At 58.9% G+C, this 24,676-nt stretch overlaps 1 protein-coding gene across 1 annotated transcript in view; it reads left to right on the top strand.

The window, feature by feature from the left end:
• The first annotated feature begins 2,717 nt into the window (after positions 1-2,717).
• SYT2 (synaptotagmin 2) overlaps positions 2,718-24,676 on the top strand; it is a 42,009-nt gene continuing 20,050 nt past the window's right edge. The window contains exon 1 of the mRNA XM_020882023.2: positions 2,718-2,884. Coding sequence (XP_020737682.2) covers positions 2,770-2,884 — 115 coding nt within the window. The 5' untranslated portion in view covers positions 2,718-2,769. The remainder of the gene's footprint in view (positions 2,885-24,676) is intronic.

Raw genomic sequence — 24,676 nt, 5'->3', positions numbered from 1 at the left:
AAGAAGCAGACAGCCCTCCATAAATGCTTTGTTTTCTGTAACTAGGCCATTTCACCCCTCCTTGGACCACTTTACTGGAGGCAGCTTTGAGTGACGCTCAGCGGATCTTTTGCTCCGTTTTACCAGAAGGAGCCAAGAGGCCCATTTCATCCATCCCCCTGCGTCCAACCAACATCACGGTCCAATCATCAAGCAGGGAGGCGTCCCCAGACCCTGGGCATCAGGAAATACCAAGCGTTTAACCTGAGTCCAGCCTGTGGTACTTTCAGCTCCTTCCCTTCTCTGGGAGAAGACACTGTGTGGTCTTCAGGGGAGAAGCTTCTCTCTCTCCCAGGAGGGACGGGAGAGCGACCTTGGGGGGCAGGTCCTCTCTGTGTTGACCAGCAGCCCCAGGGGGCTTGTGGGAGGAAACCTCCCCTCCTGCCCAACAGCTGACCTTGAGCCCCTGACCCGCGGGAGGCATGTGAGGGGTCAGCAGAATGGACCAGCTGGTCTCTGCGCCGCGTCCCCTCGCCCCCCTTTCCGCCCGCGTACCCCCAGCCAGGAGTGTGGGTGGCACACACTCAGGTGCTTGCAGCTGTAAACCCCGAGTCAGCGTTTTCCGCAGACCTGACCCGTGCCTGGCTGGTCGGTGCCCAGCGCCAGCGCTGCCGCGCCGCAGTGCGGTGGCCGCTCCGGCGATGTGGCTGGCGGGCTGGGGACGCAGGGAGGAGGGGACATTGAGGGGGTGCAGGGCTGGGGGCTCCCGGGGTTCCTCGGCTCTGCAGAGGTGAGGCGCCCCAGGGAGCCCGGCTAAGCTCTCTCCCAACACACCGGATTTGGGGGTGTCACTTCCAGGGTGAAACCCCAAACTTGATTCCGGATTCTGAGCCTGCAGGCCGGGAGCAAGCAGAGAGGAGGGAGCTCCTGAGAGCTGAGCGGAGGGGCGGGGGTGAGCCCGGGCTCGGGGCTGGCGCGCCGACACCAGCCAAGTTCCACGCGGCTGAGCGGGTGCGGAGGTCCGGGCGCTGGGTGCCGAAGCTGGAGGAGGGGCTCAGGGGTTCCTCGTCCCCGCTGCCCCTCTGGCCGCTGTGCTGGGGTGGGGGGCCCAGGCCAGGTCTTCCCGAGAGGCCCCACGGAGGTGCCCTCTGGGAGCGGGGTCGAGGGTCCTGTGCCCTCCCCGCAGGAATCCTCCGCCCGCGTCCTGTCCCCCCAGGGGCGCGGGAAGAGCCTGGGCTCCGGGCGGACGCCCCCCGCCTCCCCAAGCCTTTGTCTCCGCCGCTCTTCTTCGCCTCCCTTTTCTCTTCCCGACCAGGAAAGCCTTCATCCGTAGCCCCGGAGCAAATCGGCTCCCTCCCGCCCGCGAGCCGGTCCCCAAGCGCGGGGAGGCGCCCGCCCGCCGCCCCTCGCAGCCAATCCCGGCGCGCGAGAGGCTCGGAGCGCCCGTGGGTGGCGGGGCGCGCCGGGTGTCGCCGGGGGCGCGCGGCCGGCCCCGCCCACCGCAAACTTCTCCCCCTCCCCGGGCCCGAGCGGGGCGGGTCGTGAGGCGGGGGTCGCGCTGGGAGGCCGGGCCCGCGCCGAGTGCGGACGGCCGAGAGCGGCCTCGGGATTGGCGGGCGGCGGGCGCGGGGCAGGTGTTACTACTGCGGCGCGAGTGAGCGGGCGGAGCCGCAGCGGCCGGACGCCGGGACGCGCCGAGAGGGGCCTGCGCCCCGGGAGCACGGCGTCCCGCCCGCCGCTCTCGCCGCGAGCTCGGGCAGCCACGCCGAACCGTCTCCGGGTAAGAGCGCGCGCGCGCGCGGGCGGCCGGGCTGGGGGCGCGTGCGGTGCCCGCCTGGGACGCTCGGACGCTGGGCGGTGGGGGAAGGCGCTCCGGCAGTCCGCGCGCTTCGGGAGCACACTGATGGTTTCGGGGGAGAATCCGGAATTACCCCGGGAACCCCACGGCGGAGAGTGGCTGCGGGCGTGGGACGCCGCTGAGGACCTGGCGGAGCGCGCTTCCTTTCTGCGCCCCTCGCCCGGCGGTGGCCGTCCGGGTCTGGGATGGGCGGCGTCGTCTTCCGCCCCTTCCTCTCCCAGAAACTTTTTCTACTCCAGCCAGCGCGCGGCCAGTACGTGGGGAAGCGAGGGTCCGGGATCCCGGCCAGCGGCGTAGCTTGGAGAGACCGGGGTGGGGTGGGGTGCCGTAGGCGCGCAGGTTCTGCTCATTGTGCTGTGTGACCTTGGACGAGCGGCCGCACCTCTCTGAGCCTTCAGGTGATGCGATACCCCATGGGGAGTGGGGGCGTGTGGGGGCAGGGCGGTGGGCGAGCAAGCCCACGGGCGCACCTGCTGGCCGGGCCGCCTAGCAGGGCGCCGCCTCCGTTCCCCGCCTCTGCAGGAGCTCCGCGCGGCCACCCCGGGTGGCGGTGTGGAGCTGCGCTCCTGGCGTGCCAGGCGGAGTCGGGAAGCTTCCATGTCCACCCCTCCTGTGACCTTGGATAACTCTTACCCCGCCAGTCCTCAGTATCTTCATCTGGAAAATGGGGGTTTGGAGTGTATGGTAACTGAATCTCTCCCAGTCCTGCTGGCTTGCCTGCAGGTGGGGTGCGCTGAGGGGATGGGGGCGCACCCCTCTGTGACCTAATCTCTGGCGAGAACTGCAGCGCCCTCCCCCGCAAGGCAGCGCGCCTGAGACTGTTTGCAACACCACACAGCCTCCTTGCAGGGGCAGAGCCTTACCCCAGAAGGGTCCCCAGTGCGGCACAGGAGGCCTGGGGGTTCAGGGGGTGTCACGGGCCTCCCAAGGTCATGCTGTGTCCAGTCGATGAGGATGACTGGAAAGGCCGCACTGATGGCCCTGGCCGCAGGAGCTTAACCCGAGCCCGCCTGGAGTGCTCTGGCTCTCTTCCAGCTGAGATGAGCCGTGAGTTCTCAGTGGGCCTCAGGGTGCTGTGGGGAGGTTCCTGCCTTAAGGTAGGACGCCCGAGTCTAATTCAAGGTGCTGCTTCTCCTTTCTGTGACCTTGTGTGACCTTGGGCAAGCCCCTTTCTTGCTCTCCTTGCCTGTACATGGCAGGGGTCCAACCAGATGACTTCCTGGGGCTCCTGCAGTCCTCTGGCTGCAGTTCCAGATGGAGTCTGATCAGAAGTGGACTTGGCTGGGCGATGGGGCCCGTGGCCCTGGAATTCCCAGCACACGTCTGTCTGCAGAGTGGAGACCCTCGAGGCAGATACTGGGTGTGAGTGGGCCACGGGCAGGCATCCCTGGGGGACCCGGGCTTACCGGTTAGTGGCTGTGTGACCTTGAGCTTCAGTTAGTTGTCAGGATGAAGTGATAACAGCTGTGGGGTTTCAGTTGCCGCGAGGAGTGAACAAGCGACACGCGTGCGATGCTTCGTGTAGTGCTGCGTCCTGAGTGGCTGCTGCCCATGAGAACGATAAGGACCTGCAGGGGGGCGAGGGTGCCAGAGGAGGGGCGGGGGGACCTGCCGTGTGATCACCCAGCAGCGTCGGCATCCCTGCAGAAGGGGGCAGTGGCTCTGCCTCTTTCCCTAACTGTGTCTTTCTGTGTCTCTTTCTTGGATCATTAGAGAGGTTCTGTGGCTGAAAATTCATGAGCAAGAAAGTTGCTGCTTGACTTTAATGTCACGCTTCTTTTCTGCTGTTTCCCCTGCCCCACCTCCCATCCCTTGTGAGGTTACAAGATGGGTTCATTCCATCTGCTCCAGAACCTTCCAGGAAGGAGCCAACAGGGGCCAAGAGAGGGTGAGGCTGGCCCCAGAGGGAAAGGCTGGAGGACCCAGGGCAGTGGCGGGAGGACCCCCAGGATCCTGGGGTGCCAGTGTGGACTGCGGGCTGCCCTGGGGTGCGGAGTGGTATTACCTCAGGCTCACCGTGTGACCGTGGGCAAGGTGCACTCAACTGCAAGGGACATGGTTGGTTTAGCTGCTTGAAGGACCTGTTGGCCTGCCTTTGTCGAGGCGGGGGGCAGAGTCCCACGGGCCGGCCTCTCAGCCCCCATCCTCTGCTGGGTTCCTGGTCGGCAGGAACGCTGATGGTTAAGAGCAGACAGATCCAGGCTCCCATCTTGGCCTTTTCCTTTTAGCTGGGTGAACTTGGGAAGACTACTTGACCTCTCTGAGGCTCAGTTCTGTCCTCTGTGAACTGGGAACACTGTTACCAACTTGTCAGGGAATAATTCACATAAACTCCTGGGGTGTGGGCAGTTCTTAGTGTGAACTAGTGTGCTGCCTGCTGCCCGGGGAGTGGCCTTTTTGAGGTTCTGTGTCGTCACGGGGGCTGCAGGCTCAGGCAGAGCGGGGACCGTCGGCCTGCACGGGGGCTGCAGGCTGGGGTGAGTCTGCAGGGAGGAGTCTGGACCAGCAGAGACCCCCGGCGCCCAGGGAGAAGCAGAGCCCGGCGGCCTCCATCTAAGGCCGTCTGAGGAAGGGGCTTTAGAGAAGGGCTTTGGGGGAAAGGCCTCAGCATCCCAGGGCCATGTTGAGTGAGCCGCATCCTAGGGCGCTGGGGGCACCTCGGGCAGCATGTGTTCAGCATCTGGTTAGCTGACGGGGAAGCGGGGCTCAGAGAGGGGGAGTGCCTTGCCCGGGATCACACGGCACGTGGGCATCGGAGACGGGGCTGCATCTGCCCGGTGGACCCTCGGGCCAGCCGCCCCTCCCCTCTCCCCGTTAGGAACCGAGCAGGTATTTTCTCTCTTCTGAAATCAGAGCACAAGGTAAACGGGCTTTGATGGCAGCAGAAAGGAGGTGGGGTCCTCGAGTGCAGCGTCCCCAGGTTGAACACAGGTCCAAGAGGCCCGGAGGGTCGGTCATAGTGGCTGGAGCCGGAGACTCGTGCTCTTGCCCACGCTCTGCCAGTGATGCCAGCTGCTGCCCGCTTCTCTGGGGCCCGACAGGCCGCCTAGCGGCAGGACAGCAAAACGTGGAAAACAAACCCAGGGGCTCGGGGGAGGCCAAGAGGACGGAAAGGCAGAAAGAGCGGCTCCCAGAGCAGCCCTCCTCTCCTGGTTCGCCTCGTCTTTCCTGGCCCGCCTGGGCTGCTGAGGCCTGCCTGCCTCCCTGCTGTGGCCTCAGAGTCTGTCCGGGCAGGTCCGGGGTGGGAGCGTGGGGAGGGCTTCTGGAAATGGAGGCGGTAGGCCGGGGGCCTCGGGGGCGGACCTCGGTCCTCAGCCCGCTGGTGGGGAAGGCGCACTGAATCGCTCTTTGTGTCTGGACCCGCGCCCCGCCCTGACCCCGTGTGCCCCCCTGGCTGAGAGGACCCCTGCAGAGATGCCCTGGAGCGGCTGGCTGAGGCTCGCTCCCTCGTCTGCCCTAGCCCAGGGGAGATGTGGAGGAAGTCCTCCTCCGGTTGAGACAGGCTTCGTGGATTCTCTGCCTGCCTTTGTTTTATCTCCTCATTGTCCTTCTCTGCATCCTGCTCACTTGTCCTGTGTTTTGAAGCTGGGGAACGGCCGGGGGAGGGTGGGGGCGGCCAGAGCCCCCGCCTCCCTGGACTGACAGGGACGGCCTTCCGCGCTCTCGTGGTCTCTCTGTCGCTGGTAGAGTCGCGTCTTCACGGGTTCACGAAGGGGCTTCGGGAAGCAGGGTGCTCCTGCGCCCCCTCCCCGGGGCCGCGCTGCGGCAGGACCGGGGGCTTCCTGCCGTGTGGTGACTCTGCCAGCTGGGAGACGTGGGTGGAGCCCCGAGCCCCTGCCTCTTGTGGGAAGGCCCCGGCTGTGCCACCTGCCCCCAGAGGCCAGAGAGCCAGGCTGACCTCCCGCCATGGGGCTGGCCATGTGCCATTAGACCTGGGGCAGCGGTGGAGAGACCGAGGGAGGGCCTGCACCGCCGCACCCCCAACCTCTAGGCAGCCTGTCGCCTTCTCTGAGCGGTCAGGGGCCTTCAGCCTGCTCGCCACTGCTGGTCCAGGCAGCCTGTTGGCTGGAAGCCGCTTGCGTACCATCCCCCAGGCCCCAGCACATGGCCTCGGGCGAGAGCACGGCCCAGAGTGGACTCTGCATCTTCCTGGGCCCTGACTTGTCTGGGTGGAGTCTGGGGGCTGTGGACCTGGCACCTCACAGGTGCTCAGCATTGCCACCCAGGTGCCAGGCACCTGTGTCCAGATTCGGCCTCCTGCAGCGCTGTGACTAATTCATTGAAACACTTGGAATAGCATGTGAAACAGCTGACAAAGGATTAATCTCCAAAATATACAAGCAGCTCATGCAACTCAATACCAGATAAACAACCCAATCAAAAACTGAGCAAAAGAGCTAAACAGACATTTCTCTAAAGAAGACATCAGTTCAGTCGCTCAGTCATGCCTGACTCTTTGTGACCCCATGGATTGCAGCACGCCAGGCTTCCCTGTCCATCACCAACTCCCAGAGTTTACTCAAACTCATGCCCATCAAGTCAGTGATGGCATCCAACCATCTCATCCTGTCGTCCCCTTCTCCTCCCGCCTTCAACCTTTGGGCCTCTGCCCAGAGGTTTTGACCAGGAGCCCAACTCACCTGCTGCATTGCCCCTGGAGTGCACACACCCCAGAGCCTGCTGCGTTGCCTCCGCCTCCGCTTCCTAAAGGTGTTGGCTGGGGCCGGAGTGTAGGGTCTCAGGCGGGTGCCTGTCCCCTGTGACCTTGGCCGTGGCCTCAGATCCCACGGAAAGCTGAAGGGGCGTTGAGAGGTGGGACCACTTCCTGAGGGCTTGGTGGGGGGAAGCGGAGGCTTTTCCCTGGATGTTTGGGCATCAGGCTGGATTCAGGAAAAGCTTCGGGAAGAACCTCGGACGTGGAGTTGCGTAACTCAGAGTCCCGAGTTGGACCCTGCAGCCGGCTGCGGGCCGCTGCTGGGGCTCCCTGGCCCCGCCCCCTTGCTCTCAGAACTGTGAGCAGAGCCCTTCCCGTGAAGGTTTACAGGGTTTTACTTTTTTTTTGGCCACACCACGCAGCATCCGGGAACTTAGTTTAACTCTGATCAGAGATTGAACCCGTACCCCTGCAGGGGAAGCTCAGAGTTTTAACTGCTGGACCACCAGGGAAGACCCCAGATTTTTTACTTTTAAAAAGTCCTGACTGAGCTGTAACTTCCGTGTTGTACAGTGCAGTCAGCTGAAGCGCACAATCGGTGATTTTTAGCACAGAGTTTTGCAGCCAGTACCGCCATCTAACTTCAGGACTTTGTCACCCAGAAAGAAAGCTGTATGCATCAGTGGTCACCCTGTCCTCCTTTTCCCCAAGGTCCAACCAGGGGATTATCTGTCTTCTGTCTCTCTGGACATTTCATGTAAGCAGAGTCATTCACCTGGTGGTCTTCTGTGACTGGCTTCTGTTTTCAAGGTCAGTCCATGTGTCATGAATCTGGCCTTTGTTCCTCTGAGCTGCTGAAGATGTCCCGTGGCAGGGATAAACCGCAGTGTATTTATCCATCTGTCGATGGCGTTTTGGCTGCTGTTTGTGTGAATGCCAGTGCTGTGACCATTTGAGGGCAGGTTTTTGACAGGACACCTGACTTTATTTCTCTTGGGCAAGCGCCTCAGGGTGGGACTGCTGGGGCGGGTGACATACAGTCACTCTCTGTATCTGTGGGTTCTCCTCCCCGTCTGAGGATTCAACAAGCTGTAGAGTGAAAATATTTGAAAAAAATTCTGAACAGTTCCACAGAGCAAAATTTGAATTTGCCACATGCCAACAACTATTTTTGTAGTGTTTACATTGTATTTACAACTAGTTACACAGTGTTTACATTGTGTGAGGTGTTCTCAGCAATCTAGAAGTGAATTAGAGTATCCAGGAGGGAGGTGTGCCAAGTGTATATAAGAGACTTGAGCATCCATGGGTTTGGTGTCTGAGGGGTCCTGGCACAGTGCCCATGGAGGCTGAGGACAATGGTTCTTATTTTTCACTTATTTTTCAAGTTGGTGGTGACTTGGGCCTGTTCTGAGCATTGCATGTGGATAACTCCATCAGTTAGTGCAATTCTCTGTGCAGAAGGTACTATCATTATTCATTTTCTAGAATAAGGAACCTGGGGATCAGGTTCCCAGGACACTCGCCTGGAGAGCTGGACTTGAACCCGACACATGGGCTGGAGTGCTCCCAGCCACGGCTGTGTGCTCCCTGCCACCGCTGGGTGTTCCCCATCACCGCTGAGTGCTCCCCACGACTGCTGGGTGCTCCCTGCCACCGCTGGGTGTTCCCCATCACCGCTGAGTGCTCCCCACCACTGCTGGGTGCTCCCTGCCACCGCTGGGTGCTCCCCATCACCACTGAGTGCTCCCTGCCACCTCTGGGTGCTCCCCATCACTGCTGGCCCTTGTGGGGAGGTGACCAGACCCCCATACCCTCTGTCCCTGTGTGGGGCTCAGGGACTCCCGTGCCCCCCAGTATGGAAAGCCTCCCATGTTGTTCTTAAAAGGAGACAGAGAAGACCCGGCCCCGGAGCGGGGCGTCCGGACTCCGCCTCTGACTGCCCTCCTGACTTGGGGAGACGCCCCTTCCCTCCGCCCGGCTCCCTCCTCCCTGAGGCTCTGCACTGCCTCAGAGGGTGACACCCAGGTCCCTGCAGAGCTCCGCCCCTCGGAGTGCCGGCTGACCCGGCGGGCAGGAAGAGGGGCAGCCGCCAAAGACCCCCGTCTGTCACCCCTACCGTGGGTGGGGCCCTGGGTCCAAGCCAGGACAGAGCCCGTCGCCACGTGGCCCGGGCCTCCGGAGCCCTGCTCTGGAGTCCCGCACCAGTTGGCCTCTGATGCTTCGCCCTCCTCCGTGGTCTGGGGTCTCCGGGGGAAAGTGCTGAGCGTACAGGAGGTGCCCGGTGTGCGTTCAGCGCACTCTGGACCTGCCAGCCAGCCTGGAGACAGCAGCGAGGCGGAACGGCCCCCGCGCACGTTCCCTCTGCACATCCAGCCCTGTGGCCTCTCCCCAGCCCTCCACTCCACCCTCCTCGCCTCCTGGAATCTTCCATCCGCGCTCTTCCTGAGACCCAGGCCCTGTGTCAGTTCAGTTCAGCCACTCAGTCGTGTCTGACTCTTTACGACCCCATGGACTGCAGCATGCCAGGCCTCCCTGTCCATCACCAACTCCCGGAGTTTACTCAAACTCATGTCCATTGAGTTGGTGATGCCATCCAACCATCTTATCCTCTGTGGTCCCCTTCTCCTCCCGCCTTCAATCTCTCCCAGCATCAGGGTCTTTTCCAGTGAGTCAGCTCTGCATCAGATGGCCTAAGTATTGAAGCTTCAGCTTCAGCATCAGTCCTTCCAGCGAGTATTCAGGACTGATTCCCTTTAGGATGGATTGGTTGGATCTGCTTGCTGATGAAATATGGTCCACTGGAGAAGGGAATGGCAAACCACTTCAGTATTCTTGCCTAGAGAACCCCATGAGCAGTACGAAAAGGCCCTGTGCCACAGAGGCTTTAACCCGTGGAGGGTCAGCAGCGCCTCTCCTGGGGAGGAGGAGGTCCAGGGCGGGAAGTGCCTTCTGTGGGCTGGCAGCTGGCCCTGGGGGGCGTGAGTGAAGGCCGTCTCGTCCCACATGTCCAGGTAAAGCCTGCTCCAAGTCTGTGACCTCGGAGCTTCCAAAGTCAAAGACGGAGGAGACGCTTGGGGCACCGTGCCCCAGGTTGGCACATCTGGTGCTGGGAGTGCCTACCTACACCTTGGTTGGTCATCGCAGCGAGCTTCCCAGACAGCAAGGGTTTGCTCAGCAGTGACTTCGGGGGCTTCCCTGGTGGTCCAGTGGTTAGGAATCTGCCTTCCAATGCAGGGATGTGGGTTCCATCCCTGGTCAGGAGACTAGGATTCCACATAGCGTGTGGACCTGTGTGTGCTGTCGCGTCTGATTCTGTGCGACCCCATGGACTGTAGCCCACTAGGCTCCTCTGTCCATGGGATTTCCCGGGCAAGAATACTGGATTGGGTTGCCATTTCCTCCTCCAGGGGATCTTCCTGACTCAGGGACTGAACTGGTTCCCTGCATTCCCTGCATTGGCAGGCGGAGTCTCTGCCACCGCACTGCCTGGGAAGCCCTAGGATCCCACGTGCCATGGGCCAACTCAATCTGCACTCCAGAGTCTGTACTCCAAAGAGAAGCTGATGTGTCTCAACCAATACTCTATACGCCAGAGACCTAGCGCAGCGCAAAAAAAAAATAAATTGTAGTAAAAAAATAATACTGGTTTTAAAACACTTGACTGCCGGCGCACTGCAGTAGAGACGGGCACATAGAGTTTTCAGTTGCCCGTGCATTTGACAGTTATGTCACACCAGGCTGCTGTCTCTTAAGGGTGCAATAGTGTCATCTCCATAAAAACAGTTTGCATGCCTTCATTACAAAACGGGCTTCCCTCATAGCTCAGCTGGTAAAGAATCTGCCTGCAGTGCAGGCAGGAGACCCCGGTTCGATTCCTGGGTTGGGAAGATCCCCTGGAGAAGGGAAAGGCTACCCACTCCAGTATTCTGTCCTGGAGAATTGCATGGACTGTATGGTCCACGGGGTCACAAAGAGTCAGACACGACTGAGTGACTTTCACTTCACTTCATTACAAAACACTTTATTGCTAAAAAATGCCAAAGCAGCTGCAATATTAATATCAAAGATCACTGCTTGCAAGTCACCATGGCAAGTCCAATAATAGTGAACGTTTGGAATGTTGTGAGAATTCCCAAAATGAGACAGAGACACGGAGTGAGCAGAGGTTGTTGGCAAGATGGTGGCGAAGGGCTTGCTTGACAGGGCTGCCCATGACCTTCCGTTTGTGAACCGCACGATGCCTGCAAAGCAAGACAAAGTGAGGTTGCCTGTGTCTCCTACCACTTTTAGGAAGAGGTTTGTTTCTTTTATGATTGTCAGAGGCATTTACAAGAAGTAACCTAAGTTAAATTTTGCTTGTTTGTGAAATAAGCTGGATTTACTTTTGCTTACGTGGGTTACATGGTTTTTGGTTTTGTCTGCTCAGGGAAATTTTCAAGCCTGATCTCTATTTTGTATTTAGTTCTAACACCCCCCAGGCTGTCTGTGAGAGTAGTGATGTTGTAAAGAGAACCACTGAGCTCCCCCAAACCTGGGTGGTAAGCCTCCCCCTGAGGACAGGCTGCCTGGGGAATTGGCCAATGGGCAGCCCAGCTGGGGTGCAGATGTTAGGGATTTAGAGGTCGTTGGAAATGGGACCTTGAAGGTCATCCAAGCCAGTGCTGGGTCCCCTCTGTGTCATGCCAGCAGTGGTCTGTCCTCAGCTTGAATTCCCCCAGTGACGGGGCACTCATCCCCTCACAAAGTCAGCAGTGGTCTGTCCTCAGCTTGAATTACCCCAGTGACGGGGCACTCATCCCCTCACAAAACCACCGTCTGTCAGGGTTTCATCAAATGCTGAGATGCCCCTCACTCTGCGCCTGCATCTGTGCTCCCACAGCATGAGGTGGGGGCCCACCCGGGGACGGTCCGGCTGTCCGTGTCCAGGCCCCTGTACCCCTGGAGTCGGAGGAGAAGCAGAGGAAATTGCCGGGCAGCGACTGGGCCGGGAGGGGCGTGGTGGGGTCTCCCCCACGGGAGCCTGCTCGGGTGTCTGGCCACCACGAGGAGCGAAAAGCCGTTGGCGGGGCCGGGTTAGATGCCTGGAGTGCGTGTCAGAAACGCACAAACAGGCCAGCTCTGCTCACGGAAGCAGCAGGCGCCGGCCCGTCACCACCTCCAGGGCCACGGGTCTTGACGGTCTCCCTGGGGCTCAGCGAGGGCTCTGGTTCCTTGCCGTCAGCCCTGCCCTGCCGAGCGCCCCGCCTCCCGCCCCTGACCCTGTGGCCTGGGGCGGTCTCTGCTTCCTGCAGGCCCTCCTGGCCGTGGATGGGCCGTGTGTGGACCTTGGAGGTGGCGTGCTGGCCGAACTCTAGGGGGAGCAGAGTCCCCAGCAATCACGGAGGGGACGGTCCTCTGCCTGGGCAAGATGTTTCCGAGACCGCGAGCCTGGAGACTCCGCATCCCGGCCCAGGAAGCTCTGAGGAGCGTGCCCCCAGGCGGCAGCCTGCTGTGTCACTCCCGGGCCGGCTGTCCCCGCATCTCGCGGGGTGGTGGCCGTGAGCCCGCCCATCTTGTTTTGCGGGCCCCACAGGCCGCTCCTGCCAGGGGAGGAGTTTCTTTCCTGACAGTGGTCGGTGCCTTCCGGGGCCTCCCCTGACCCCCCGCTCGGGACACCTCTGCCAGGAAGCCCCCCGTGGTGTGGCCGGTCCTGGTGCCTTTCCCCGTGGTCCCTCAGCCGGAGCCACGGGGACCGCAGGCCGGGTGGGCCGGCGCGGGTGGAGCGCTGTCCTCTTGAGACGGAGGGCAGTATGCACCGTGCGGAGCCCGCGAGGCTGCCCTCTCTGCGCCCCACGTGCGCCTGTCCCCATGCTGCCTCCACGCAGGGACCCTCCACGTGCCGCTGTGCCTGCCGGGGCCGGCTTCCTTCCCCCGTGGCCGTGCTCCCAGCGACCCCGGGGCTCAGCCACCATGCCCCCCGCCGCTGCGCTGGGGGCCTGTCCGCGGCTGCTGGCTGGCGGGTTGCTGGCATGGCAGGGGTTCAGCTGGGACGTCTGGGCGGCCTGGCCTCACTGAGTGCAGCCCTGTCGCCGGAGGGCGGGGTAGGCCTCGAGGAGGGCGGACTGCGCTGCTCCCCTGGGCACAGGGGACGGGGGCCGGGGGGCCTGGGGACGGGAGGGGGATGGGAGACCAGGGGGACGGGGGCCGGGGGGACGGGGGCCAGGGGGCTGGGGACGGGAGGGGTCAGGGGGCCGGGGGGACGGGGGCTTGGGTGAGCGTGAGGGTCAACGTCAGAGGTGCCAGGGCTCCTTCTCAAGGCTGGACAGGGTGGACACCCTCGGTCACCAGGGAGGCGGTCCTCACACACACTGCACACACACATTCACTGCATACACACCTCACACACACCTCCCACATGTGACACGCACACACTACACACACACGTTCACTCCACACACACACACATGACACGCACATTCACTGCACGTGCACCTCACAGATGACCCTCACAGGGTCATCACAGGACACAGACGCCTCTCACAAACACCACAGACACGCAAGTTGTCGTCGTTGTTCAGTCACCAAGTCGTGTCTGACTCTTTGCAACCCCATGGACTGCGGCCAGGCCTCCCTGTCCTTCACTGTCTCCGGAGCTTGCCCAGGTTCATGCCCATTGAGTCAGTGATGCCATCCAGCCATCTCATCCTCTGTCGTCCCCTTCTCCTCCTGCCCCCAATCCCCCCCAGCACCAGGGTCTTCTCCAGTGAGTCAGCTCTTCACCTCAGGTGGCCAAAGTATTGGAGCTTCAGCTTCGGCATCAGTCCCTCCAGTGAACACCCAGGACTGGTCTCCTTCAGGGTGGACTGGTTGGACCTCCTTGCAGTCCGAGGCACTCGCGTGCGTCTCCTCCACGCCGCGGTTCAGAAGCGTCGCTTCTCCGGCGCTCAGCCGTCTTCACGGTCTGACTCTGGTCCCCCCTACGACGTACAGCGTCCCCTTCCTAGGGGCCTGTCGTTGTTTCACTAGTGACCCCACTTTGTTTTTTAAATGGACATCCTCGTGCTGTCTGTTCCTCAGCCCCTCCTGATTTGTCTCGCGCTTGCACTGAGATGCTTGCCCTGACCCAGTCCTGTCACTGGTTCTCGCTGGTGTCCTGAGTTCGGTGATACGGCCCTGGTCCTCTTTCTGAGACCCTGACGCTCTCCCTACTTTGGGCCCTGATGCTCCTAATATCTTGAACTGCTTCTCACTTAAGCCCTGATCTTGTCTGTATTTAAGGCCCTGAATGTTGGCCTCAACTCTTTCTCACTACGCCTCCACTCCTTCCTCCCTGGGGCCCTGATCGTGGCCCTGACCAAGTCCCCTACCCTCTGAGTCCTCGATGGTGTTTGTAAGACCCTGACGCTTTTCACCTGATGACCGAGCTCTCCCACTAACACCCTGACACTGTCCGTAACTGAGATGCTGATGCAGCCTTTCCCCAAGCCCCAGGGTATCCCTGTATAAGGCCTCTGTGCTAAGCCGCTTCAGTCGTGTCTGACTCTTTGCAGCCCCATAGACGGCAGCCCACCAGGCTCCTCTGTCCATGGGCTTCCCCAGGCAGGAACCCTGGAGTGGGTGCCGTGTCCCCCTGCATCCAAGGCCTCGATCGTCTCGTTTCAAGGCTGCCGTCACCGTCGGCAGTGACTTTAGAGCCTAAGAAGAGAAACTGTCATGGCTCCCACCCTTTCCCCTTCTGTTTGCGGTGAAGTGATGGGACTGAATGCCATGATCTTAATTTTTTCAGTATTGAGTTTTAAGCCTGCTTTTTCACGCTCCTCTTTCACCCTTATCAAGAGATTCTTTAGTTCTGTTCACTTTCTGCCCTTAGAGTGGTGTCATCTGCATGTCTGAGGTTGTTGATATTTCTCCTGGCAATCTTGATTCCATAATCAAGACTGTGATCAGCTTGGCATTTTGCATGATGTGCTCTTTGTATAAGTTAAATAAACAGGTGACAATAAACAGCCTAGCCATATTTCTTTCTCAATCCTGAACCAGTAGGTTGTTCAGGGTTCTGACTGTTGCTTCTTGACCCACATACAGGTTTCTCAGGAAATAGTTAAGATGGCTTGGCAGTCCCATCTCTTTAAGACTTTTCCACAGTTCGTTGTGATCCACACAGTCAAAGGCTTTAGTGCAGTCGATGAAACAGAGGTAGATGTTTTCTGGAATTTCCTTGCTTTCTCTGTGTCCAGCGAATGTTGGCAGTTTGATCTCTGGTTCCTCCTGAGTTTCTAAAACTCAACTTACACATCTGGAAGTTCTTGGTTCACATAATGCTAAAGCCTGACTTGGAGGATTTTAAGCACAACCTTACTAGCATACGAGATGAGTGCAGTTGTCTGGTGGTTTGAGCATTCTTTTGTACTGCCCTGCTTGGGAATTGCAATGAAGATTGATATTTTTCCAGTCCAGTGGCCACTGCTGGGTTTTCCAAATTTGCTGATGTTTTGAGTGCAGTGTTTTAATAGCATCGTCTTTTAGGATTTTAAATAGCTCTGCTGGAATTTCATCACCTCACCTCCACTAGCTGTATTGGCCCCAGCGCTCCCGAAGGTCCACTTGACTTCACACTCCAGTGTCTGGCCCTGGGTGAGAGACTCCGCCATTGTGGTTATCTGGGTCACTGAGATCATTTTTGTGCATTTCTTGTTTGTAGTCTTTTCATCTCTTCTTGATCTCTTCTGCTTCCACTAGGTCTTCACTGTTTCTGTCCTTTATTGTGCCCATCTTTGGATGGATTGTTCCCTTGATATTTCCAGTTTTCTTGAAGAGGTCTCTAGTCTTACCCTTTCTGTTGTTTCCCTCTATTTTTTTTGCATCGTTCATTGAGGAAGGTCTCCTTGTCTCTCCTGCTGTTCTCTGGAACTCTGTTTTGGCGGGTGTACCTTTCCCTTTCTCCCCTCCCCTACTTGTAAAGCCTCTTCAGACAGCCACTTTGCCTTCTTTCATTGCCTTTTCTCTGGGATGGCTTTGTTTGTTGCCTCCTGTAGAGTGTTATGGGCCTCTGTCCATAGTTCTTCAGGCACTCTGTTAACTAGATCTAATCCCTCGAATTTATTTGTCACCTCCCCTGTATATTCATGGGGGATTTGATTTAAGTCATACCTGATTGGCCTCGTGGTTTTCTCCACTTTCTTTAGTTTAAGCCTGAATTTTGCTATGAGGAACTGGTTATCTGAGCCACAGTCAGCTCCCCATCTTGTTTTTGCTGACTTTGTAGAGCTTCTCCACCTTCGACTACAAAGAATATGATTTTAGTTTTGACTGTTTGCTGATGTCCATATGTAAAGTTGTCCCTTATGTTGTGTTTAATATGTCCCTTATGTGTTTAATATGACTAGTGCATTCTCTTAGCAGAATTCTGTTAGCCTTTGCTCTGCTTCATCTTGCACTCCAAGGCCAAACTTCTCTGTTACTCCAGGTATCTCTTGACTTCCTATTTTTGATTCCAGTCCCCTATAATGAAAAGGACATTTTTTTGGGGGTGTTAGTTCTAGAAGTTCTCGTAAGATCCTTCATAGAACCATTCAACTTCAGCTTCTTCAGCATTACTGGTCAGGGCGTAGACTTGGATTACTGTGATATTGAATGGTTTGCCTTGGAAATGAACAGAGATCATTCTGTTGTTTTTGAGACTGCATCCAAGTACCGCATTTTGGACTCTTGTTGACCGTGATGGCTACTCCATTTCTTCTAAGGGACTCCCGCCCACAGTAGTAGGTGTAATGGTCATCTGAGTTAAATCCACCCATTCCCATCCATCTTAGTTCGCTGCTTCCTAGAATGTCTGTGTTCACTCTTCCCTCTCCTGGTTGACCACGTCCAGTCTACCTTGATTCATGGACCGAACCTTCCGGGTTGCTCTGCAGACCCCTTCTCCACACCAAGGCTGTGATCCAGGAAGGGGCAGCACACACATACCAGGGACCAAATTCATACCACACCTCGCGGGTCACAATACCCGCACACCATAGACCCCTCTAACACACCTTACACACACACCCCACACACGCCACAGACGTTCAACACACACATGCCAGACAGCAAACATGCCACACACACACACACACACACCTCACATGCCTTTACATATATCACACACACAACTACACATCCCCCCATAGACACACAACCGCACATGCTGCACAATCTCACAAACAACCCACACACACCTCGTACACACCGCACACACACACGCCACACACCTCACACTCACCACGCACCGCTCGGACGCATCACACACTCCACACGCACTCATGCCTTCACATTAAAAAGCATTTGCTTTTGGCTCATTTGCTCTCACACTGTGTCTGAGAAGCCGCACAAGCGCGTGTGTGAAGGGAGCACGCCCCCCGCCTGCCCAGCAGGCTGCCTCCAGCCGCGCCGTGGGCTCCCCCAGGAGGCAGGCCGGGGGTCACCCGTCAGGCCCCCGCGGGACGCAGCCTGGCCCCACCCAGCTCCTGCGCCGTCTCCCAAGGCCATAGCTCCCGAGCTTGTGTGTCAGAACCTCTGACCTTGAGTCGGCAAGAGGACGCGTCTGTCTGTAGTGGTTTTCGGGTGAGTGTGACATCGTGTATCTGGGGGAAGGGTGGCGGGGGGGGTCCCGCGTGCAGGGCGGGCTTACGTCCTGGGTCGTCACTGCTCGGGTGCGGGCCGCCCCTCCTGCCTGCGCCTGGGCCCCCGATACTGGGGGAGCCTCGCCGGGCCCAGCCCTGCCCCGCTTCCCTTCCTCCACTTGCCCCCGGCAACCTGTGGTCCCCCAGCGTCCAGGGGCCCCACGTAGTCACCTTCGGGGTCCTCCTTCCCCACCTGCTCCCTCAGACACTTGGCTCCGCAGGGCGCCTGTGGGCCTGGGAGACGACGTGGAGCTGGGTGGGGTCAGGCTGCGTCCCGCGGGGGCCTGATGGTGTCCCCCGGCCTGCCTCCTGGGGGGGCCCACGGCGCAGCTGGAGGCAGCCTGGCCGGGCCGGCGGGGGCGTGCTCCCTTTTCGCGCGTGCTCGTGTGGCTTCTCAGACACAGGCTCTGGGCGGTGGTCTGCAGGGTTCCCTGGGCTCCTGGTGCCCAGAGTGCTCTTCTCTGACCTGTGAACCCCGCACTCAGAGTCTCGCTCCAGGGAGCAGGACCCCACAGGTGTGCAGGGCCTCGTGGGAGCGCTCTCCTCTGACCACCCTCACTTCCCAGAGGCCTGGGATTTGCTGATGTCAGCCTGGTCCCAGGGGGAAGGCAGTGGTGTGTGGGTGCAGCAGGAAAGATGGAGGCGGGATGCTGGGCAGGACTTCCCAAGGCTGGGGCCCTGGGGTGGGCAGCTCCCCGGGGCCAGGGCTGGGCAGGCTCTGCTTCTCCACGCGGGTGGCGGCCTGGCTCCAGGCACAGGTGTCCACGGCTGACCCAGGCAGGCACTCGAGGAACTCACAGAGATGGCCATTTTTAGAATGCACTAGAAAATTAGCTGTTTTAAACTTCAGCTTCTACCTCCCAGGACCAAATGTCGGACCAGAGCATGGGTCCAAAAAAAATAAAGACAAATTTATCCTTAGGTATTGCTTTTCTTTGATCATGAACTTGAGCAAACTCTGGGAGATAGTGAAGGACAGGGAAGCCTGGCGTGCTTCAGTCCACAGGGTCGCAGCGAGTCGGACACTACTGAGCGAGTGAACGACAGCAATTGATCTTGGCCACTGGGCACCTTGCTGGTCAGCCTGTTTCATGGCATTCCTGTGGTTTCTGCAGACACAGTGCCGTTGAAGTCCACTCCCTGTTGTCCCGCGTGAGTCAAGTCTGGGCCTGTGGTGACCGCACAGGCCTGGTCGTGTCTCATTGGCTGGGGGGCCTGGGGGGCGTGGGTACCTGTGCCCCCGGCAGGGTTGGGGGTGGAACCTCTTGTCTCCCTCATGGGGTCAGGTTCTGTTCTGGAAGGAGCCTCCCCTGGGAGTGCACGGAAGCTGCAGGAGGACCTGCTGTGTCTTCTGGCGAAGGAGCTGCAGGCTGGGCAGGCGGGCCCCTCGTGGGAGTTGGGGGGGGCGTCGCCGGGCAGCTTCCTCTCCTCCAGATCCAGGGCCCTCAGAGGTCTCGTTGCAATGCTCGGGGACCCTTGGGGGAGGTTCTGTGGGGGACTGGGGCCCTTTGTGGGACCAGCTCCTGGTGGAGATGCAGGGTCTGAGGGCCGGTCACGGAGCCGAGTGGCCGCCCTGGAGAGACGGAACAACGGCTGGGGCTCATTCCTGCAGGTGTGAGGGTGCGGGCAGGTCGAGGCCCAGCCTCTCCCAGCCTGGGGGTCAGAGACCGCTGCTATCTGGGCAGAGCCTCCTCAGCCGGAGTGGGGGTACTCCCTTCCCCCAGGAGGACGGCGGGGACAGGCCAGCCGGCAGAGCCTCAGGACTCGTTTTCCTTCCAGCACCCGCCGTGGGCCTGAGCCTCCCATCCCAGGGCTTCGTTCTGTGAGCCAGCCTTGACTACCACCTTGGGGTGAGGGACTCTGGCTGCTGGCCATCTCTTCCCCAGCCCTGCCCGGCCCCGTGCCCGTGTGCCCGCTCCCCGCGGGCTTGGCTGCCCAAGGCGCTATTTCCTTCTTCCCACGTCTGGCTCGGGAAATCCATCTTCTGAACACTGCGGCCCGCCACCCAGGACCGCGGCCAGAGCCCGGGGAAGCGGGGGACGAGCTTCCCCTCCCCTGCTGTGCTCCGGGCCATGGGCTGTGTGCCCTTGGGCAGATTCCTTCACCTCTCTGGGCCCTTCCCCAAACTGGTGTTGGACCTTTGCATCTTTGCTTCCTTAGCTTCTATGGGGTAAGTGGGGTTGAAGCCCGACCTGTTAGGCCTGTTGGGATGGGGGCGTGAAGCCTTGGTTTTTGCTGCAGAAATGGCTGGTGATTCTAGGAACGCTCCCCCCAGGCGAGGTCCAAGCTCGTCTTCCTGCTGCCCGGCGGGATGAGGGCGGCCTCCTGAGCTCAGTAGGGCCAGCGGCATCCATCCCGGCGTCAGCTCCAGGCCCAGGAGGCCGCACGCAGAGCAGACCTCCCTCCCTGGGTTGGGCTATTGGGTGACCCGGCCCGCTGCCCTCCAGGCACCCCCCGCCCCTGTCCGGACGGGCTCCATAGGCCCTTTGCCCCCATCGTGGGGTGGGAGCCCCTGGGCCCAGCGCGGGGGCCAGTGACCGAGGGCTGTGTGCCCGTCTGTTCTCCCCTCGTCCCGTACGTGCCCGTCGTGTGCCAGGTGGGGTGACCCCTCCGGGTGGGGTCGCGGGGGTCTTCCCCCGAGGACCAGAGAGGGAGTGTCTCAGGCTTGGGGGGCCGCTGCCCGCCCCTGCCGCAGTATGAAGGCCGCCAAGAAGGGCGGAGCACGGCCCTGCCCCGGTGACCGCGGGCCCTGCTTGGGGCTGAGGGGAGGCCAGGCCGGGGGCCTGAAGGCCGCGTCGGGGCAGCCCCGCTCCCTGGGATGGGCCGCGTCTGAAGGCGGCACGGCCAGGTTCACATTCTAGAAGGTTGCGTTGGGGGCCGGTGTGCAGCAGGGCCGGGTGGGGGTCGTGGCGGAACGCGGATGGCATTTTGGGAGCTCTGAGGACTCGGGGCCTTCCTGTCTCAGCCCGGGAAGAGACGAGAAGTGGTTTATTAGAATAGGACGCTTGTGAGGCTGACAAGCAGACGGGTATGAGGGTGCCGTGCCCCCAAGAACTTAGGGGGCCACTTTTACAATCAGAGGAGAAGTGGGGAGGGGTGAAGGCCACCTCCCTCCTCTTCCTGGAGGAGCCGTCCAGCCTCCAGTGCCAGCTCCTCCTCCAGATCTTGCCCCTCGTGGTGAAGCCGGGCCGGCAGGGTGAGACCCTCTTTCCGTCTCAGTGCCGCGAGCCGGGTCTTCGCTGTGGCGGGTGGCTCGTTGCTGCGTCTCCTGGACGCCACTCTGGCTGCAGCTTGCAGGGCTTCCGGTTCTGTGTGCCTCTTCTCTCATCGCGGAGCCCCAGCTCCAGAGCACTTGGGCTCAGCCTGTGGCCTTAGTTGCCTGCGGGATCTTCGTTCCCCGCCCAGAGACTGAACCCGCGTCCCCTGTGCTGAATGGTGGATTCTTAACCCGCAGGCCACCAGGAACGTCCCCTAAATTGCGTCATGTGAGCAGAGAGCACGTCTTCAGTTCAGTTCAGTGGTTCGGTCATGTCCGACTCTTTGTGACCCCATGGACTGCAGCGTGCCAGGCCTCCCTGTCTATCACCAACTCCCAGAGTTGACTCAAACTCATGTCCACTGAGTCAGTGATGCCATCCAGCCATCTCATCCTCTGTCGTCCCCTTCTCCTCCCGCCTTCAATCTTTCCCAGCATCAGGGTCTTTTCCAATCAGTCAACTCTTTGCATCAGGTGGCCAAAATATTGGAGTTTCAGCATCAGTCCTTCCAATGAATATTCAGGGTTGATTTCCTTTAGGATGGACTGGTTGGATCTCCTTGCAGTCCAAGGGACTCTCAAGAGTCTTCTCCAACACCACAGTTCAAAAGCATCAGTTCTTCAGCGCTCAGCTTTCTTTACAGTTTAACTCTCACATCCATACATGACTACTGGAAAAACCATAGCTTTGACTAGACGGACCTTTGTTGGCAAAGTAATGTCTCTGCTTTTTAATATGCTATCTAGGTAGATCATAGTTTTTCTTCCAAGGAGCAAGCATCTTTTAATTTTGTGGCTGCAGTCACCATCTGCAGTGATTTTGGAGCCCCCAAAATAAAGTCTGTCACTCTTTCCATTGTTTCTCCATCTCTTTGCCATGAAGTGATGGGACTGGATGCTATGATCTTTGTTTGCTGAATGTTGAGTTTTAAACCAACTTTTTCATTCTCCTCTTTCACTTTCATCAAGAGGCTTTTTAGTTCTTCTTCGCTTTCTGCTGTAAGTGTGGTGTCTATCTGCATATCTGAGATTATTGATATTTCTCCTGACAGTCTTGATTCCAGCTTGTGCTTCATCCAGCCCAGCATTTCTCATGATGTACTCTGCATATAAGTTAAATAAGCAGAGTGACAATATACAGCCTTGACATACTCCTTTCAGTATTTGTAACCAGTCTGTTGTTCCATGTCCAGTTATAACTGTTGCTTTTTGACCTGTATACAGATTTCTCAGGAGGCAGGTCAGGTGGTCTGGTATTCCAATTTCTTTAAGAATTTTCCACAGTTTATTGTGATCCACACAGTTTCAAAGGCTTTGGCATAGTCAGTAAGGCAGAAGTAGATGTTTTTCTGGAACTCTCTTGCTTTTTCAATGATCCAGCGGATGTTGGCAAATTTGATCTCTAGTTCCTCTGCGTTTTCTAAATCCAGCTTGAACATCTGGAAGTTCATGGTTCACGTACTGTTGAAGCCTGGCTTGGAGAATTTTGAGCATTACTTTACTAGCGTGTGAGATGAGTGCAATTGTGAGGTAGTTTGAACATTCTTTGGCATTGACTTTCTTTGGGGTTGGAATGAAAGCTGACCTTTTCCAGCCCTGTGGCCACTGCTGAGTTTTCCAAATTTGCTGGCATGTTGAGTGCAGCACTTTCATAGCATCATCTTTTAGCATGTCCTAGAGATCGTGAACTCCAAGCTCACTGGGCAGGGTGGGGGTTTTACTGTTTGGGGCGCGTCTTGTGCTCCTGTCGCATGGTTTTGTTGCTGATCAAGCCAGCTTGGTTTTACGGTGAAGCCTGCTCTCTCGAGCGATCACTAACTTACAGAGGTCTCTCATCTGCTCCCACTTACAGCTCCCTGGTGGAATTAGCTGCTTAGTCACTGCTTTGCCTCTTGACTGTCCCTGTCAGCGGGTCACTGAGGCCTGGGAGAGGAGGGGCTTGAGGGAAGCAAAGGAGTCAGTGTCACGGCCGAAACCAGGGCACGGCGTGCAGGGGGCCATCGCGGGGCGTCCGCCTGACGGGCACACGTGTCCTCGGGGCTCGGTGGCCTCTCTGCACAGCGTTGTGGGCAGGGCGGGGGGCTGGGGCGAGAGTGAGACAGAGAGCGGGTCCTGGCTGGCCTGGGTGGGCTGCTGTTCCAGGGTTCCCTTCCAGGAGGAGCGAGGAGGCGGCAGGGGACCCCAGTGTGGAGAGGGGGCTGTGAGGGGCACGAGCGGTGAGCGCTGGGCTGGGAAGCCCCTTGCAGACTGCTTGCTGGGCGCGGCTGGGGTCAGCCGCCTGATAATTTCTCAGAACCCGGCGGCCTGAAGGTGGGCAGTGGGTCAGGGCCCCCCTGAGGCGCCTGGGTCCTGTGGAGGAGGGGTCAGCAAGGGCCGCCTCCCCGGTGCGTGTTGGGGTCACACGTGAACTGGGGGCTGCTGGAGTCTGTTCCGGGCGGATGAGTCTCGCAATGAGACAGAGAAACGGGGTGCAGGGCCCTGGGTGGTCGCTGGCACGACGGGCCTTGGTGGGCCGTGAGCCTGGGGGCCAAGAAGCTATGGAGATTTCAGGGGGGCTCCCCAGGTGGTGCTAGTGGTAAGAACCCGCCTGTCAGTGCGGATGTAAGAGACCTGGGTCGGAGAGCCCCCGGAGGAGGGCGCGGCCACCCACCCCCGGATCCTTGCCCGGAGCGTCCCGTGGGCAGAGGCGCCTTGGGGCTACAGCCCCTAGGGCACGAAGAGTCAGACACGACTGAGCGCCTGAGCTCGCGTGTCCAGGCCGGGGGTCGGAGCTTGCCGGCGGCTTGTGGCCGCCATGGCGGGACTGGCAGTGGAGGCAGAAGCCATGGGGAGGGCTTGCGAGGAGCCGCTGGGCCCAGGCCGGCCAGGCCGTGGTTCCGAGCATGGACGGCCGTGCCGGGGCTTCAGCTGGGCCAGCCCGGCTGCCGTGTGGGCGTCAGGCTGAGTGGAGGTGTCTCCTCCAGGAGACGGTTGTCACGGGGCGGGCTGGGCTGGGGGCGTGGGAAGTGGAGGGGAGAGTGTGCAGACCCGCCGGCTGCGGGTCCTCAGGCCCGGGAGCCACCCGCAGGCCCTGCCCCCTCCCAGCGGCACTCTCCCCCAGCGACCTCCGGGAACGAAGTCTTCGATCTTTCATAAGAACCTGGATGACGAGACTTTCATACTGGCTGTTTTTTTTAGCTCTTTATTTTATTTTGGAGTATAGCCAATTAACAACGTTGTGACAGTTTCAGATGCACGGCAAGGGGACTCCGCCATACACCTCCATGTGTGCATTCTCCCCCACCCTCCCCTCCCATCCAGGCCGCCCCGTGACATTGAGCGAGTTCCTGGGCTGTACTGGTCATCCATTTTAAACATGGCAGTGTGTACCTGTCCAGCCCACACTCCCTAATCTCCCTCTCCCCTCTTTCCCCCGGAAACCGTGAGTTCATCCCCGGAGTCTGTTTCTGTTTCCGTTTGGCGAACAGCTCCCGCGTGTGAGGGGTGTCGTGCGGCACCTCTCCGGCTCTGTCTGGCCTCTGGGTCTGACACTCCCTCGGTCCGTGCACTTTGCTGCAGATGGCGCTGTTTTACGTCTCGTAGTGGCTGAGTTGTGTGCACGCTCCACATCTTGTTTATCCATCCCTGTCAGTGGACGTCGAGGTGGCTTCCGCGTCCTGGCTGCTGTGAACATGGGGAGTGTGCGTCCCTTTGGACCGCGGTTTCTCTGATGTAAGCTCAGGAGTGGGGTTGGGTCCTGTGGTAGCTCTATATTCAGTCTTTTAAGGACCCTTCATACTGTTCTCCAGGCGGTTGTGCCAATTCACAGTCTCTCCAACAGTGTAAGTGGGTCCCCTCTCCTTATACTGGCTCCAGCATTATTGTTTGTGGATTGTTTGATGATGACTATATGGAAATGAGGTGATATCTCATTGTGGTTTAGATTTCCATTTCTCTAATAACTAGTGATGTTGAACATGTTTTCATGTACTTCTGGGCCATCTGTGTGTCATCTTTGGAGAAATGTCTATTAATTAATAGTAATATTAATTGATATTAATTAATAGAAATTAATCCTTTGTCAGTTTTTTCATTTGCTATTATTATTTCCCATTCTGAGGGTTGTCTTTTCACCTTGCTTATAGTTTCCTTTGCTGTGCAAAAGCTTTTAAGTTTAATCAGGTCCCACTCAATTTCTTTTGTTTTTATTTCCATGCCTCTAGGAGGCGGGTCAATAGGATCTTGCTTTGATTTGCATCATCGAGTGAAATGGTCAGAGAGACCAGGAAAGGTGACCGAGAAAGGAG

The sequence above is a fragment of the Odocoileus virginianus genome, chromosome 11, assembly GCF_023699985.2.
Source record: "Odocoileus virginianus isolate 20LAN1187 ecotype Illinois chromosome 11, Ovbor_1.2, whole genome shotgun sequence".
Lineage (NCBI taxonomy): Eukaryota > Metazoa > Chordata > Mammalia > Artiodactyla > Cervidae > Odocoileus > Odocoileus virginianus.
Note: the sequence above shows the minus strand (reverse complement) of the source record. Positions and strands in the feature narration are given on the sequence as shown.